Below are 17621 nucleotides of genomic sequence, written 5' to 3'. Positions count from 1 at the left end.
CAAAAGGAGTGCTGCTGGGCGTGGCTAATTGTATAAAACAAGAAACAAAGAAGTCAAGAGCAACTTCCAATGAGACAAAAATTCACAGTGAAATACCTATATATCTCTTGAAAAAGGGTAATTTAGTTAACCCTTTGGCCAAAGCGTCTTAAGCCTGCTGCCACTTACAAGGCATGACCGAAGCAGGTCCTAACACTCACCTGGTTTAAAATTCTTATTTACCTGTATAATTACAGGAAGAATTATCACATTGGATCTGTCGTAACCTGGCAAATTGAAACTGACCTGCCAACTTGGAAAGTGGGGTGGGGCAAGCTTAAACCTTGGGGGGAGGGGCCACTACCCTCCCATAAGCAACTGAGACCAGCTGCACACAATTACCAAAATACACAGATTCCCAACAAGCGCTGAGAAACCCCAACCATTACCACATAATATATATATGCATATAAGTGTCAAAAGGAGTGCTAGTGGGCGTGGCTAAAATGTATACATCAAAAAAACACAAATGCCCAAAGCTACTTCCAATGTGACAAAAATACACAGTGCAATACCTATATATCTCTTGTAAAAAGGGTCATTTAGTTTAATTTATTGTCACAGTGGTACCTCATATAGGCATGATTTACCACTATGATAGTCAATGGTCAGCCTCAAAAATAAACAACCACCAACAATATGAAATTTAATCAAAACAATCACCAAATAAACAATAATAAACAAGTAAACAAAACTAAATTACCAGCAATCAATAAAGCAAATACCAAATTAAACCAGAATTAACCATTTAAACACCAAAGAAATCACATTATTCAAAATCAAACCACAAAAGAAATACCAGAAATAAATACAAGCAAACAACCAAACTACATTTAAAAGAAATAAAAGCACTAATTATTAATTAAGCTATTAACCATTTTTAATTGGGGTGTTTAGGTACGTGTGTATATCTTTTATTATTGTGTATTTTTGGCCTTCATGCTTCTTTATTAGGGTGACCATTGACTACTATAATGGCTTATCATGGCCATATTATATGGGTATGATGTACCACTATGCCAATCAATGGGTACAGGGTGGTTATAGTGGTCTCGGGATGGGTGGTTAAGCCTCCCGGGTTTGTAGCGAGGGAGGGTAAGTTAACCCCTTAATTACTATAGCTGTTATTAACTGCTAAGGTGATTAAGTGGTTAGGAGTCATTAGATTGTATTTTTTCTTGTATTCTTTCTGGCAACGGCCCACAGACACCTACAGGGACCACTCAATGGCCCCCAGACACCTTTGGGGACCACCTGAGGACCCCCAGATGCCTGCGGGTACCACCTGAGGGCCCCCAGACCCGCGGCCTCTGGTATCAATCACCTGGGGTTAGAGGAGTTGGGTATTAGTGTTGTGTTTTTAAGGAATATTGTGGGTAGGGGGTATTGTATGAAGGGGTATTCGGCACTTGGTGGGTGGGTAGTGGGAGGGGTTAAGCTTAGCGGTTATTGCCTTAGCAATATTATTAGGTTATTAGGGGTTATTGCCTTAGCGGTAGCAGCTAAGTTAATGAAGTTGCCGGGTATCAGCTCCGGAGACTCCTGGCATCAATCCAATACAGGAAATATGAATTATTTTTTTCTGAGTCCCCTTTCACCGCCTTAGCGGCAGGTTCTCACCACCTTATTGACAACTTTTCCTGGCGGGAGGAATTTTAGAGGAAATCGCCATTCTAGAGCCTTGATTAGCCCCGATAACCTAGAGATAAGTGGCTTTTCTCGGCTCGTCTGGCGATTTTATTTTTGGAAATAAAATATCCAGAAAAAGCCATTTATTAGCAACTTATCAAGGCTCACTGAATAGCAGTAGTCCTGTTTGGCGAAAAGGCCTTGATAAGTGGCTTATTGAGGCTTATATCATAGACCCCAAAGTCTCTTTTCTCTTTATCATATTGTTATCATATTCTTCATCAAGTTCAAACTGGATACATTGCTACTCATTACCACAATGTAATAATGTGTCAATAATGTATTGTATTTCTAATTTTGTTTAGTTCAAAGCTGCAGTTCAAGCAATATCCTACATGTGTATTTTTTTTTTAAAATAAATCAGTTCTGTACTATGAGAAAGTACATGTAGCATTTCCTCCCCAAAAATTTTTTGTTCCTATAGCAACCATTTACAAAGTCACACCCCCTTCCCCTTCTGAAGCAGCATCACCTTCTTGAGCTCTGCCCTCTCTAGCAGTGAACCAATTGAATCTAGTGCCTGCCTGGTCACATGGATATTCCTCAACAGTCAAGATGTATTTAGTGAACCCCCAGCCGAATTTCAGCAATCGATAACAGGAGAACGAATCGATCAGTAGCTTAGCTAATCACTTGTCAGTAGCTGGTATTGATGCAAATAATGTCATAAAAAGTAAACATAGCGCAAAAGAACTCCCCTCGGATAATAAAGTGATGATCAAAACAGGAATCTGGTAAGATGCAGCAGGTACTGTCAGTGTAATATATAAGAGAGAGAAAAAGAAAAATATAATGCAACACAATTTATTACAAAAAAAAAAGTATAGCAAGGAGATCATGAAACTCACATGCTCCCAAAGTAAAACTGGCGATTTGACCACTCTGGGTCCTGTGGTGCTGGCGAACGTCATGCTGAATAATAGACCAACCGGCGTTCACCACAGTGTATTACTTCCGTGTTCGAGTGGCAGATGATGTCATGGAGCCTCTCCACCAATCAGGTTCCAGGGTTGATCTCCTTAAGCACTGTCTCGGCACGAATCCGGGCAGGCACATCGTAGGCACAACGCAGGATCTCTGATCACACAGAAAGCTATTCAGCAACAGCTAAGGGTGATGCAAATAATGATTTTTTTATTTTTTTATTGACAGCTTGAACTGCAGCTTAAAGAGTATTATAGTACATCCGTAATCCAGAGCAGTGTAGTGGAAATGGTTCACTTTTTGTAATATAAGATATACTGTGAGTAGTTCATTTATTTGTGTTTGAACTTATATTGTCATAATTCACATGCACTCAACCTCATTGATTTAATTTATTCTCAGTCATTTTTACAGTAATTCCAGACATTGAAATTCCAGAAAGTTGTGGTTTCGCCAGTATTGTTGCTTTAAGCCGTCACCGATGTTTGGTGTTACCAAATACATGTGGTTGCACATTAGAAAAGAGGTGTCTAAGAGGTGATATGATAACTATATACAACTATATTCGGGGACAGTACAAAGAGCTTTCAAAAGATCTATTCATCCCTAGAGCAGTACAGAGGACTCGAGTCATCCCTTAAGGTTGGAGAAAAGGAGATTTCACCAGCAACAAAGGAAAGGGTTCTTTACTGTAAGGGCAATTAAAATGTGGAATGTATTACCCATGGAGGCTGTTATGGCAGATACAATAGATTTGTTAAAAAAAAAAAGGTTGGACATCTTTTTAGAAGGGGTTTGGTATACAAGGATATACCAAATAAATAAACATGGGAAGGATGTTGATCCAGGGAGTAATCCGATTGCCAATTCTTGGAGTCAGGAACGAATGTATTTTTCCCCTTATGAGATATCATTGGATGATATGACACTGGGGTTTTTTGTTTGCTTTCCTCTGGATCAATGAGTAAGTAAAGCTATAGGATAAGGTATCTGTTGCCTAAATTTAGCATAGGTTGAACTTGATGGACGCATGTCTTTTTTCAACCTCTTCTACTACAGGTGTGCCGACGAGGATTCTAAAACTTGCCTTGGAAAAATCTGGGGCAATCACCAACACGACCCAGGTACATGCTGGGTACATGCTGCAACATTTCAGTGACATTTCTGCAGACAGACTAATGGCCCACCGGATTAACACAGAGGGGGTCCTAAATGGAACAGCCAGGGGCCCCTACTGTGTTAATCCGATGGGCCATTAGTCTTTCTGCAGAAATTTCACTGAAATGTTGCAGCATGTACATGGGTCTTGTTGGTGATAGCCCCAGATTATCCAAGGCAAGTTTTAGAATACTTGTCGGTGCACCTGTATGTAACTATGTAACAAATCTACATGCATAATTAGGTATTACATTTCTCTCCCAAGATTAGCATCTTGTTTTATTTCTAAGATTTTGGTGGTGATTATTATTATTATAATTTTTAAGATATGTGTATTGTATTTTTTAAGATCACGGAGATATTTACCCTTTTGATGGAACTCGTGGAATTTTGGCTCATGCCTTTCAGCCTGGCAATGGTACTGGAGGAGATGCCCATTTTAATGAAGATGAAACCTGGACAAATAGCCAAAGGAGTAAGTTACAATTCTGGTTCTTCTACCACTTGTAGCTACAGTATATTCAAATGTCTCGTGAATAACTTATAAAAGCAATTTCAAATACAGATCCCTTTAGCATCCCTCTTTACACTATATGTTGCTGTGCATCTTCTTGCTCATATTACAACAAGATTAAATCTATTATAATATAGTACTCAGTTATAAATTAACTTTCTGTCTAGATTTTTTAACATAATCACATACTAAAGATGTTCATATTGTATTATAGATACTTTTTTTATGTGAATATTTTAGTTTTTCTTCCATACCCATTTTCTTCACAATTTTCCTATTTTACTGCTTATAACACATGGCGTTTCTTTTAATTCTGTTAATCCAATTTAAGTATTGTACTGTATGGGGGTTATGCACTAAGCAGTGATGAGTGGGGTTTCTGGGTGCTATGCACAAAGCAGTGATAAGTGCTTTAAGTGAGATAACTGCCTTTATAGCGTGATACTGCCTGCTGTGAGATTTACAAAGCAGTGATAACAGTGCAGTATCGTGCTATAATGGCTACTTAAAAGCACTTATCACTGCTTTGTGAATCTCACAGAAGGCAGTATCACGCTATAATGGCATTTATCTCACTTAAAAGCACTTATCACTGCTTAGTGCATAACCCCCTATGTCTTTATTTATATAGCAACAGAAAAGATGATCCAGGGCTCCATGGATTCCGTGGAGCCCTGGATCGTCTTTCCTGTTCCTGTATACTTGGATTGCTGCAGATAGGCCATCCTTGAACCAGGAGCTCCGGTATTGTGCGCAAGTATCGCATTTTTTGCATTTATTTGCACTGTTTTGGTGTGCTACATACCCACATACCTTTGTTTATTTATATAGCGCCATCATTGTACATAGCGCTTCACAGTAGTGATACATGTTGTAATCATATAAATAACAAATAATATAAATAACAGGTCCTGGGAATAGGTGCTTCAGACATAAAAGTAACATTAAGGAAGATGAGTCCCTGCTCCGAGGAGCTTACAGTCTAATTGGTAGGTAGGGGAACGTATAGAGACAGTAGGAGGGAATTCTAGTAAGTGTGTCTGCAGGGGGCCAAGCTTTATGTATCATGTATCCAGGATTATCCACAGTGCTATTCATATGCTTCTTTAAGCAAATATGTCTTAAGGTGGGTCTTAAAGGTGGATAGAGAGGGTGCTAGTCGGGTATTGAGGGGAAGGTTTTCCAGAGGTGCAGGGCAGTCAGTGAGAAAGGTTTAAGGTGGGGGAGGGCTTTAGATACAAAGGGGGTAGAGAGTTTTTATATATATAAACCATACGATACCGTTTGAAGCACGAGATCAGGAGACAGCACTCTGGTAAGTTTGATCACAAGTTTTTGTATTGAAAAAAAGACACATCCTGATCACAATACAAAAACTTGTGATCAAACTTAACAGAGTGCTGTCTCCTGATCTCGTGCTTCAAATGGTATTGTATTGTTTATTATTGCTTTATGGGACAAGCACCCATTTTTTTCTACTTGCAAGTGGAGTTCCGGCTGCTTCTGTGGATTATATATATAAATATATAAATAAATATATATATATATATATAGGCAATACGATACCGCACGTGGACGAATATCAGAGGCAGCACTCTGACAAAGATCATCACCTTGACAAAGGTCCCGTTTGAAGACCGAAACGTTGGATATGATGTTTTGTTGAATAATACAGGATTTTTGATATTCATTTGGAGTGCTGCCTCTGATATTCGTCCACGTGCGGTATCGTATTGCCTATTTATTTGTACAGGATTTGCACCCAATTTTTCTATTCAGACGGAGTGCCTATGGTTCTTTATTACCTGATATATATATATATATATATATATATATATATATATATATATATATATATATATATATATATATATATAGCAACTGTAAATATTACTGTATGCTCATTTGCATGTCTTAGGTGGGTAAAAAAAGTGACAAAAACCCCATTACCTTAATAATTGTGATGATTACCTAGTCTATAGTCTCAAACCAGCTTAGCTATTACAACCAACCTCACACTGATGATGCCCATCAAGGTTGAAACATGTCTGTGAGTGGGTTTAATGGCTTTGCATCTCATCCCAGCCTCTGTCTAAAAGCTGTGTTTAAAACAGAATGCATTGGCTTGAGGATTTGCTTGTGTAATACGAGCTTGAGACAAAAGGTGGCACTGAGTGCTCATTTGCATGTCATTTCCCCGAATCCCTTGCTGCAGATGAAGCGCTGTATGCTGGCCGATAATGGGGAAAGACAGGGTTGCAGAGCTGTCTAAGACATGCAAATGAGCATACAGTAATATTTACAGTTGCTTTATGCTTTACTGTGGAGGGTTTTTGTCACTTTTTTACCCACCATAACCTTAATAATTGTGGTGATATAGATATAGATATAGATATAGATATATATATACATACTTACTCATTTATTCTGCACTATATATATATATTGTCCTATGACATAAATTGTTAGTCCAATAAAAAAGGTATCACCTAATACGGAAGAACTCATTTATTCTGCACTATATATATATATATAGTGCAGAATAAATGAGTTCTTCCGTATTAGGTGATACCTTTTTTATTGGACTAACAATTTATGTCATAGGACAAGCTATTATAACAGGTATGGATACACTCACGGAACAAATATCAGGCTTAGTGGAGAATATCCTCAAACCTTTAGTCAGAAGCACCAACAGCTTCATACAAGATACCACAGATTTTCTCAATAATCTTAACAACTCAACCAACTACCATACAACACACTGCTAGTTACCATGGATGTAGAATCGCTTTACAGCAACATCCCCCACAAGGATGGTATTGAGGCATGCCTGCATTTCCTTACAACATCTCCCCTGGATCAGAAATACAGCGCTGATGTAATTACCAAACTGATAGAATACATCCTCACACACAACTACTTCAGCTTCAACAAGGAAATGTACCTACAACTAATGGGGACTGCAATGGGTACCAAGATGGCACCGCAATATGCCAATCTTTTCAAGGTAAATCTTGAACCAAGATTCCTAACTACATGCCTCCACAAACCCTACAAATGTTACAGATACATTGATGACCTGTTTATAATATGGACAGAGGATGAAGAAAACCTAAAACAATTCCACGAGTCCCTGAACTCATTCCATCCATCAATTAAACTCAAAATTGATTATTCGGCAAACCTAATAAACTTTCTAGATACTACAGTAACACTGAAAGATGGCAAACTACACACATCTGTATACAAGAAACCAACTGACAGATGCAGTTACCTCCACAACTCCAGCTTCCATCCCACTCATACCAAACAAGGTATCATACACAGCCAGGCTATAAGATACCACCGCATACAGTATGCTCTGACACTGAAGACAGAAACAGGCATCTCACAACCCTGACCGAATCTTTCAGACAGAAGGGATACAAACCAAAGACCATTGCCAAAACTATTACATCTGCACTAAAAGCCCCACGAGAACACCTGCTACAATACAGACAGAAAGAACCTACCACACGCATACCACTAGTGACCACATACAACCCTACCCTTGAGGGTATACAAAAAATAATCAAAGATCTGCAACCCATGCTGACAGAGGATGCGACATTAAAAGAAATCTTTCCCAAACCTCCCATTCTTGCATTCCGGCAACCACCAAACCTCAAACAGAAATTAGTCAGCAGAAAACTTCACAACGATTTTAAAGACATGGATAATGGCACAAAACCATGCAGCAACAAACGCTGCAAACTCTGCAAACACATTTGCCAAGATCCCACAGCCAGTCACAACCATAGAACATTCAATGTTAAAGGATCATACAGCTGCACATCCAGAAATATAGTGTATATGATTCAGTGCAACAAATGTGACCAAGGCTGCTACATTGGGGAAACCAGCCAAAAACTACAAGGAAGAATGAATATGCACAGACACTCTATACTCCATCACGAAGAAGGAAGATACTGCTCACCTGTGGGACATCACTTCTCACAACCAGAAAAATCAAAATCCCCAATGGAATGTTTAAAAGCACCCAAGAATGGAAAACATTTGAACTCAGAATGATAAGACTCTTTGACACCAAAACCAAAGGACTTAATGTGGACATGGGTTTTCTCACACCCTATCAAAATTGTTTGTAATTATCCTGCTTGCCTCAATTCTTATCCACACTTTCTCTCTCCCCCCCCCAGCATCCCTTCCCCTCCCCACCTTTCTTTGACACTGTCCCCTGGCTTCAAACACTTAACACCCTACCTTATCTACAGTAAATATCTGTTGTTTTTTTTCCCCCTCTCTCTACACTGTATTAGCCATTGAATCCTTTGTATATCAGTATTGCTTGACCTGAAGAAGAGAGGAGAACTCTCGATAGCTTGTCCTGTGATATAAATTGTTAGTCCAATAAAAAAGGTATCACCTAATACTGAAGAACTCATTTATTCTGCACTATCGCAACTGGACTAACACGGCTATTTTCTGCTTTATATATATATATATATCCCTTACCTTTCTCCCAAATATTCTTGATACAATCACAGTACCTGTCACTTTACAGTATAAGGCTATAGGAGAAAAAAAATCTAGCAATAAGCTTTTGGGTCTTATAGGATTAATTGATTTAAAATAATGATCTGTTCTATTCATACTTGTGTGTTCCCTCTTAGCTTACAATTTGTTTCTTGTGGCTGCTCATGAGTTTGGACATTCCCTGGGGCTTTCTCATTCCATGGACCCTGGCGCCTTGATGTATCCAACTTATTCAACAAGCACTGACCCCAATCAATTTCACCTTCCTCAAGATGATATAAATGCCATACAGTATCTTTATGGTAAGCATCTTACTTCAAAAAAGACATAGGGTCCTATTCTTTATTTATTTATTTATAAAATATTTTACCAGGAAGTAATACATTGAGAGTTACCTCTCGTTTTCAAGTATGTCCTGGGCACAGAGTAAAACAAATAATACATGGTTACAAGTACAGTTACATAAATGAACAAGGTATACATTATTTACAAGACATTGCGTGCACAGTTAAAGAAAATATATATTATGAGCGTATGAAACAGTTACAGACCAGATTAAAGTGTGAGACAGCCTTAGATTTGAAAGAACTTAAGCTGGTGGTGGATATGAGAGTCTCTGGTAGGTTGTTCCAGTTTTGGGGTGCACGGATGGAGAAGGAGGAACGTCCGGATACTTTGTTAAGTCTTGGGACCATGAATAGTCTTTTGGAGTCTGATCTCAGGTGATAGGTGCTGCATGTGGTAGGGGTGAGGAGCTTGTTCAGGTAGCTGGGTAGCTTGCCCAGAAAGTATTTGAGGGTGAGACAGGAAAGGTGAACTTTGCACCTAGACTCTAGTGATGACCAATCTAGTTCTTTGAGCATTTCGCAGTGATGTGTGTTGTAGTTGCATTGGAGAACAAAACGACAAATTGAATTGTAGAGGGTGTCAAGTTTGCTAAGGTGGGTTTGAGGAGCCGAGCCATATACTATGTCTCCAAAGTCAATAATTGGTATTAGCATCTGCTGTGCAATACGCTTTCTGACCAGGAGACTTAGGGAGGATTTGTTCCTGTAAAGTACCCCTAGTTTGGCATAGGTCTTGGTTGTCAGGGTATCAATGTGCATCCCAAATGTTAAGTGGGAGTCAATCCATAAGCCCAGGTATTTAAAACTAGTGACAGGTGTTAGGGTGGTGTTAGCGTTGGTTCTAATCAGGAGCTCAGTCACTGGAAGCTTTACAAATTTAGTCTTGGTCCCAAATACCATTGTTACAGTTTTGTCAGTGTTTAAAAACAGTTTGTTTTGGGAAATCCAGTTTTCGAGTCTCAAAAAGTCAGACTGAAGTATGTGTTGAAGGTCAGAGAGGCTATGGCTGTGTGCATATAGGATTGTGTCATCTGCATACATTCTAGTAGCCGTCATAAATCATCTCCCTGGGCATGTTACACCGCCATTTTTTTTCAGTGTATTTATCACGGTATTTAGAAAGCCTTCATGAAGGCTTCTAGAATAGGCCACTTTCCCCAACCCAAAGCTAACGAGGGTCGTCAATGTAATATACGCCAAAAGGTCACACCCATGGATCTGCAGCGATCTGGCCCAGCTGCATAGAGAGCTGCACAGAGAGAACAGCCTCTTCCTGTGCATATCTAACCAGCGATCGCAGGGTTTTAATAAAAAATTTATTACTAGTGTACGTGAGCAGGGGGTCTCTAGAGCAGAACTGCTTTAATTTCAGGCCCGAGATTCAGGCCTTGTAATGGGGTGCCGGTATCTCCTATGCATTTAAATGTCCCGCGTCACGTGACCAGGACATTAAATGCATAAGAGATACCGGCACCCCATAACGGGCCTATATCTTGGGAAGCAGGGTGTCCCCGGACCTGAAATCAAGGCGGTTCTGCTCTGGAGAACCCCTGCTCATGTACACTATTAATAAATTTTTTATTAAAACAGCTTTATTACCTTAGCGTCTAGCCGCTAAGGCAGTGAGGGCTGAGGGGATGGATAAAGGGGGCAGTAGCCCCAGGGTGGGTGGTTAGGCCTGCCAGGAAGGTTGCAGGATGAGTTAACCCCTTCACTACCATAGCGGTGGGAACCGCTATGTAATGAATGGGTTAACCAGTACCGCTACCCCCTGGAAGGGCTAAACACCCACCCTTGTGGCTACTACCCCCTTCACCTAATCCATCTACCCCCAATAAACAAAAATAAACACAACAACCCTACTATCCACCACTGGGCAAAATGACTATTATCCAGATATGGATAATAGCTCATTTGCCCATTCAAAATCAAACAACCAGCCAGCATAAATAAAGTAAACAAAACTTCTACTTACCCCTCCCATGATGAAGGGCATCCTCGTCACCATACTCTAGGTCCATGTCCTCCGTTGGTAGCAAGAGTACAAAAAAAATACAATCTAATAGCCGCTAACCCCTTAACAATGGTCCCTAATCCCTTAACAACCTTAGTGGTTAATAACCACTATAGTAATTAAGGGGATACTCCTCTCCCCTGCTACCCACCCTGGAGGCCTAACCACCCACCCCGGACACTATACCCACCCTCTACCCATTGACTGGCACAGTGGTACATCATCCCCATATAATTTAGGCATGATGTCACTACAGCAATCAATGGGCAACCTAAGACAAATCATTAAGGCCAAAAATACACAAGAATAAAAGAATAACACAAGCACCTAAACACCCCAACAATGAAAGAACTAAAAAGCTGAATAGTACACATCAATAAAATGTTACCAAAACAGCAAAATAATTAAAATTATGTTATTCCAAAACAAATAAGAATAGAATAGTGACAGGCAATGCATTTTTTTTGCAAATTCTTGTTTTGAATTGATTGCTATTTTTTCTATTTCTGTTTATTGTTATGATTAAATTGTTTGGATTTTAGATGGCTTGTTTTTAGTTGGCTAGTGCTTTTATTTCTTGAATTGGTTGGATAGGTGTTTATTTAATTGTATTCTTATGTTTTGGAATAACATAATTTGAATTATTTTGCTGTTTTAGTAATAGATAAATGTTATTGATGTGTACTATTTGGCTTTTGAGTTGTTTTATTGGTGTGTTTAGGTGCTTGTGTATATCTTTGATTATTAAAGCTATACTGTAGTGGCTTATCATGCCCAAATTATATGGGCATGGTGTACCACTGTGCCAATCAATGGGTAGAGGGTGGGTATAATGGGCTCGGGATGGGTGGCTGGGCCTTCTGGGTGGGTAGCAGGGGAGGGGGGTTAACCCCTTAATTACTATAGCGGTTATTAACCGCTAAGGTTGTTAAGGGATAAGGGACCATTAGATTGTATTTTGTACTCTTACTGCCAATGGAGTACATTGACCTGGAGTATGGTGATGAGAATGCCCTTCATCATGGCAGGGGTAAGTAGAAGTTTTATTTACTTTATTTATGCTGGCAAGCCATTGTTTGATTTTGAATAGGCAAATTAGTTATTATCCATATGTGGATAATAGTTATTTTGCCCCTTACTTTACTGTATGTGTTGGGGGTCGAGGAGGTGGGTAGTAGGGTTTTTGTGTTTTTAAATGTTTATTGTGGGCAACGAGGATGGGTGAAGGTTGTATTTGGCCGTTGGTGGTTGTTTATACCTACCGGGTGGGTAACGGAAGGGTTATCTCCACCCGCAACCCCCTAGCAAGACCTAAACATGCACAAGGGCCAAATACCACCTTAACTCACCCCCACTACCCACAATAAACATGGCACCGGTAGGTAACCCTTTCATTGCCTTAGCGGTGAGCAGCCAAGGTAATGAAGTTGCCTGTAAATGCATTTTTTATGCATCTAATTCATGCCAGGGGCCTCCGGCGCAAGTATTAATGTGAATCAGCTCCAGAGACACCAGGCATGAATCCGATGCAGAACAAATTATTATTTTTTTTACTAAGTCCCTCTCTCACCGCCGCCTCTGAAACTTCTCACCAGCTTCAAACCAACTTTTTCTGGCGTGAGGAATTTGGGAGGAAATCGCCATTCTAGAGCCACGATTAGCCTTGAGCTAATTGAGGATACTAGAATTGCACAAATTTAAAAACTGCCGATAAGGGGCTTATCGACGCTCATCTGGCAATGTGTTTTTCACGAGAGCCAAAAATGCATTCGCCGCCCAGTTATCAAGGCTTTCTGAATCGCTGTAGGCATTTTTGCCCTATAACAGCTAAAAAGTCTCTAAGTGGGTTATGACGGCTACTAGAAAAGGCCCCATATATTCCAATCAAAAGTCCTTGTCTGATTTTACGAATAATGGGTTAAGGCTTCTGAAAAGTCGTACAGTACATAGAAATTGATTGCACACAACAGCCGCTTGGCATGTAAAAATCATATGCAGCTTAATAATAATAATAACTTTATTTCTTATAGTACTTTTCTCCTAAAAGGATTTAAAGAGTTTCACAATTACAATCTAGCTTGTGGTATGCAGCACTCTGCATAGATTTTTAAAGGCACAATCCCTGCTGCGGACGAATTTACAATCAATAAATCAATGTTTTGATGCCCGATGCGCAGGGAGGTAAAGTGATCTAGATCAGGGGTTTTCAACCTCAGTCCTCAAAACCGGCCAACAAGTTAGGTCTTAAGGATAACCCAATTTCAGTACAGGTGGCTCAATCAGTGGCTCCGTCAAAGACTGAGCTACTGATTGAGCCATGTGTGCTGAAGCAGTGATAGCCTTAAATTCTAACCTGTTGGGGGGTCTTGAGAACTGGAGGTGAGAACTCCTGATCTAGAAAATGTAACTGTGCTGCACCTCAGTATTGAGTGGCCAGGGCAGAGGCTTAGCTAGATATGCACAGGCCCCCGAGCAACATTTTTTTCAGGACCCCATTATGAGTAAACATATTCTGAGGATTCAAGAGTTTTCGTCGGGTTCCTCACGCGTGTTGGAATGCGAGCCTTCCCCTCTACACCTCTCACTCTCCTCGTATATTTCTCTTCCCCATCTCACATCCCGCCCTCACTACCTCCTTTGCCTCTCACACTCCCACCCTCTGCTATTACTCAGTATACCCCCCTTCACACTCAATCCAGCTCCCTCATTCCCCTCTTCACAATCATTTCTTCCCTCCTCCCCGGCCACATACGCATACAATTCCCCCCTACAATACAGTCCCCCCCCCACAATACACAAGTTACAATAACTATCTACACACTCACTCTGATAACCACCCACACACACTACAATAAACCCCCACACTAAAAATAACCCCCACACACGCACACTGCAATAGACCCTTCAGGGATAGGTGTGGGGGGATTTTACTAGGAGGATGAGGAGCAGGGAGGGGGGAGCAGCGGAGGGCTCTGACTGTGCATCTGAGGAGCGGAGGTCTGACAGAGCTGCTGTTTAGGCATCTGATAATGTAAATATGCATAAACAAAGGGGATTAACTTGGTGTTTTTGCACCTGGGGCAAGCCCCCATCCCACCCCAAACCAGCACACTGACAGACACTGAGGCACACACAGCAACTGAACAAAACGGTGTGGATGGGCCCTGATCAGCCTAATATAATGTAACTAGAGGGGTGGAAACTGGGATTAGATATGACAAAAAGAGAAAATTATGTCTTAGCAATGCACTCAACCTCAACTGTATCAAGGAAATTAAATCATTAACTGGAAAGCGATGGCATGCCCTATAGGATAAACTCCATCTCCACTAAATGTATAGTCATAAATGTTTCATGATTTGGATAGAAACTTTAAAAAAAAAATCAAAACCTAAATCCAAGTTAACACTTGAAAACTGACAGCTGAGGGGGCTAGAAAATTCCATTCTCTTCCCTAGATCTTCAAACCTTAATTCAAATAAGTATCAAAGGCACTTTAATTAAAGTAGAACTTGGTATCTGAGTGATATTTTGGATATCAATATACCAATTAGGCTAAATCACTGTTAGTGACTAAAAAAATATTTACAATGAGCAATGCTAAATATGTGCTTATCTACAAAGTATAAAAAGTGATAAAAAAGCTTTGTGGAGAGTCCCCTGTTTGTATTGGTGACAGTGGTAGTGAACTCACTGTGTTGTTGAAATACAGCACACATTCCACAGAGTTAATAACTGCGGCCGAAATATCAAAGAAAGGTAACTTTGAAATCTGCAGTGTAAGTGAAAACTAATTAACAGTGTTATCCTTATTAATAAGAGAGTAGACAGAGCTGATAGTCTGTGTATAGAAACTATTCAAGTTCTACCTTTCTACTAGTGGTTGCCTCATGTGCCCACATCTTTGTTAGCTAGCTCAGTTAATAAATCACTCAAAGATTGACAAATAATTACTGTGCACCATGCGGCTACATGTATATACAAATTAGTAAGTGAATATTACAGAGGGTCTCCAGATAGTACAGAAGACCATGAAAATAGTCTCACTGTGTTATTCAATTGCAACAATTGGACTGCAAATGGTTAGTAAACGGCCCCATTTGTATCAAAGTGGAAAGCTTCGTAAAACTGCAGCATGAGTGAAAAACAAATGTAGCAATATAATCACTGCTAAAGAAAGTAAACAGAGCTTGTGATCCTGGTGTAGAGACTAATAATGTTATATCTCTCTGCCAGTGGCTGCCTTGTGGGCCCACATCTTTATTAACTTGCTCAGCTATGTAAATCATTAAAATATTGGTAATGAAGCTGTAAAATATAAGACTGCAGCCGCACTACTGAACTGATGACGTGACGTCATCACTACTCGATTCGCATTTCGTTCTTGCACAAACTTCTTCGGGGGTGAGCGGGTCTCTACTACTCTCAGATATTTGTACATCAAGGATGTCATGGCAACCCGACTCAGCTGGAGGAGTAAGTATGAATCAATCTATAGTCTATATATTGTATTCACAATCCTAGTCATACCAACTAAAAGAGACTGCTCAAATTAAAAGTAGGAAATATATCCTGCAGTTAAAAATGGATTCAATCAAGTCTACTGTACGTCTGCAATGATATTGCAGTTACCCCGAGTGTCAATGACTTCCTTATTAACCTCTGCAATGCTGGATGATACAGCAACTTGTAGTATAATCGCAGACATAGTGCTAAACGGAAAGATAGTTGGCACTAAGTCCAAATTCTGTAAAAAGAGATATAGTACCCTGCATTTAACATTAACAAAAAGGAAATTCGGCGCCTAATATTACTAAGTCAACAGAGAAAAACTATGTGAACTAAGTGTCCAGAAAATAAAGTGAAGTGAGCGCAGTCTCACAAAACATGTTGTGTGGTAATGTTTTGTACACTGCATGTACTTATTTTGCCCAAGCTGATTTTATTAACTGTTCCGTTGAAGAGACTGAGTGGGTGAATACGCATGGAGTCATACTTTTCATTAGTTGTTTCAATCAACGATAAGTACACTTGCAGTCTCCAGTCGCAGTCTTGTGACATCACCAGGAGGCGCCGGAACAGCTGGACTTGTTTTCGGTTCCTGAGGTGTGTGTCCACGAGGCAAAGGCAGCTGCTTGTCAGTATTGATCCACAGTTGGTGCTATTGGATCCTCCAAGTGTTCAGGACGCTTGTACAACTTTTCCCTGTGGTGCTGTGAGACCACTTTCAAGAGACCCATTGGAGGTTTGCTACATCTTGCCATTGGACTATTTATGGTTGGAGTTCCTTTTATTTATTTTCTGGACATTTAGTTCACATAGTTTTTCTATGTTCACTTAGTAATATTAGGTGCCGAATTTCCCTTTTTTATATGTCATTGGTTAGATTTGTATCAATCTTTTTTTCAGACTGCCTATCTTTCACAATTGAAAGTATTCCGTTTGTAAGCACTTAATAATATTTTAAGCATTAGCGCTGTTAAGCACATTATTCTTTTTGCACGCTGTATTTAACCATATATTACCCAATTATAATTATGGTAATAATACACACAAAAATACTCTCATACAGGAAAGACAATATAGGAACCTATATCACAGATCCTAATGTCCATCTAATTATCAATATTGATGTTGCTATTCTCCAAAGTCGTGGAACATTTGGGTTATATGGGTTATACATATGAGTCGGTAAAACACTAGGTTAATGATGAATAAAATGCCCTTTATTTTTTATTTTCACAGATGTATTCATCACCAGGCGACTGGAAAGGTAAGTATCACTCCCAACCATCATAAATGTAACATTTTATTTCACTCATTCTGATTGTAAATTAAACTCTGTGCCTTTAATTAAATAAATAAAGGCATATCCACTTGTGGGAAGCATATGTCAGACAGATCTCCTTCCGACTTGAGAGTTATCAATATTGCATTAAACTGGTGAGGTTTTAGGTATTTCTTTGTTATTTCAAAGGAATGCTGATTATGCAAAACCTTCATTCAGACCCTGCGAGGTCGGGGTACCTAGCGTACAGTATGTGATGGTGAGGGGGTAACTAGGCCATCAATAAAGGTATTATGCCCGGCTGTTTACCTCTGATCCACATTTGGGGTTTTAGAGTGTCAGCTCTTGAACCTGGTTGTTTTACATGAAATGCATATGATTGTATGATAATAAAGAATGTATGTGTGTTTTACCTTTCCAGGAGTGCTAATCAGTGGAGATTGAGAGGCTATGAGTTTCAAGGGCGGTTTTGTGGGAAAAGTGTTGCCAGATTGTGTCTAGGTAGCCGGGGTCCAGAGTTGCTAGCTACCCTAAAAATGTATACAGGAATCAGGTCAGATTCCCGGTGACATAGTGACACATCACCCTGGTCAAAATCCTCCCTTGAAA

The 17621-nt window shown here is 39.8% G+C and overlaps 1 protein-coding gene across 3 annotated transcripts in view; it reads left to right on the top strand.

The window, feature by feature from the left end:
- Window positions 1–17621, top strand: part of LOC142490303 (matrix metalloproteinase-18-like) — a 74183-nt gene that overhangs the window by 20369 nt on the left and 36193 nt on the right. For 2 of the 3 annotated variants that reach the window (XR_012800025.1, XM_075592411.1), the window contains exons 4-7: window positions 4160–4285; window positions 9001–9165; window positions 15654–15700; window positions 16970–16997. Coding sequence is in view for 2 of the 3 variants with exons in the window: in XM_075592411.1 (XP_075448526.1) it covers window positions 4160–4285; window positions 9001–9165; window positions 15654–15700; window positions 16970–16997 (366 nt within the window). In the remaining variant the exon portion in view is untranslated. The remainder of the gene's footprint in view (window positions 1–4159; window positions 4286–9000; window positions 9166–15653; window positions 15701–16969; window positions 16998–17621) is intronic. The other variant, XM_075592412.1, reaches the window with a different exon arrangement.

This window comes from Ascaphus truei, chromosome 3 (assembly GCF_040206685.1).
Source record: "Ascaphus truei isolate aAscTru1 chromosome 3, aAscTru1.hap1, whole genome shotgun sequence".
Lineage (NCBI taxonomy): Eukaryota > Metazoa > Chordata > Amphibia > Anura > Ascaphidae > Ascaphus > Ascaphus truei.
Note: the sequence above shows the minus strand (reverse complement) of the source record. Positions and strands in the feature narration are given on the sequence as shown.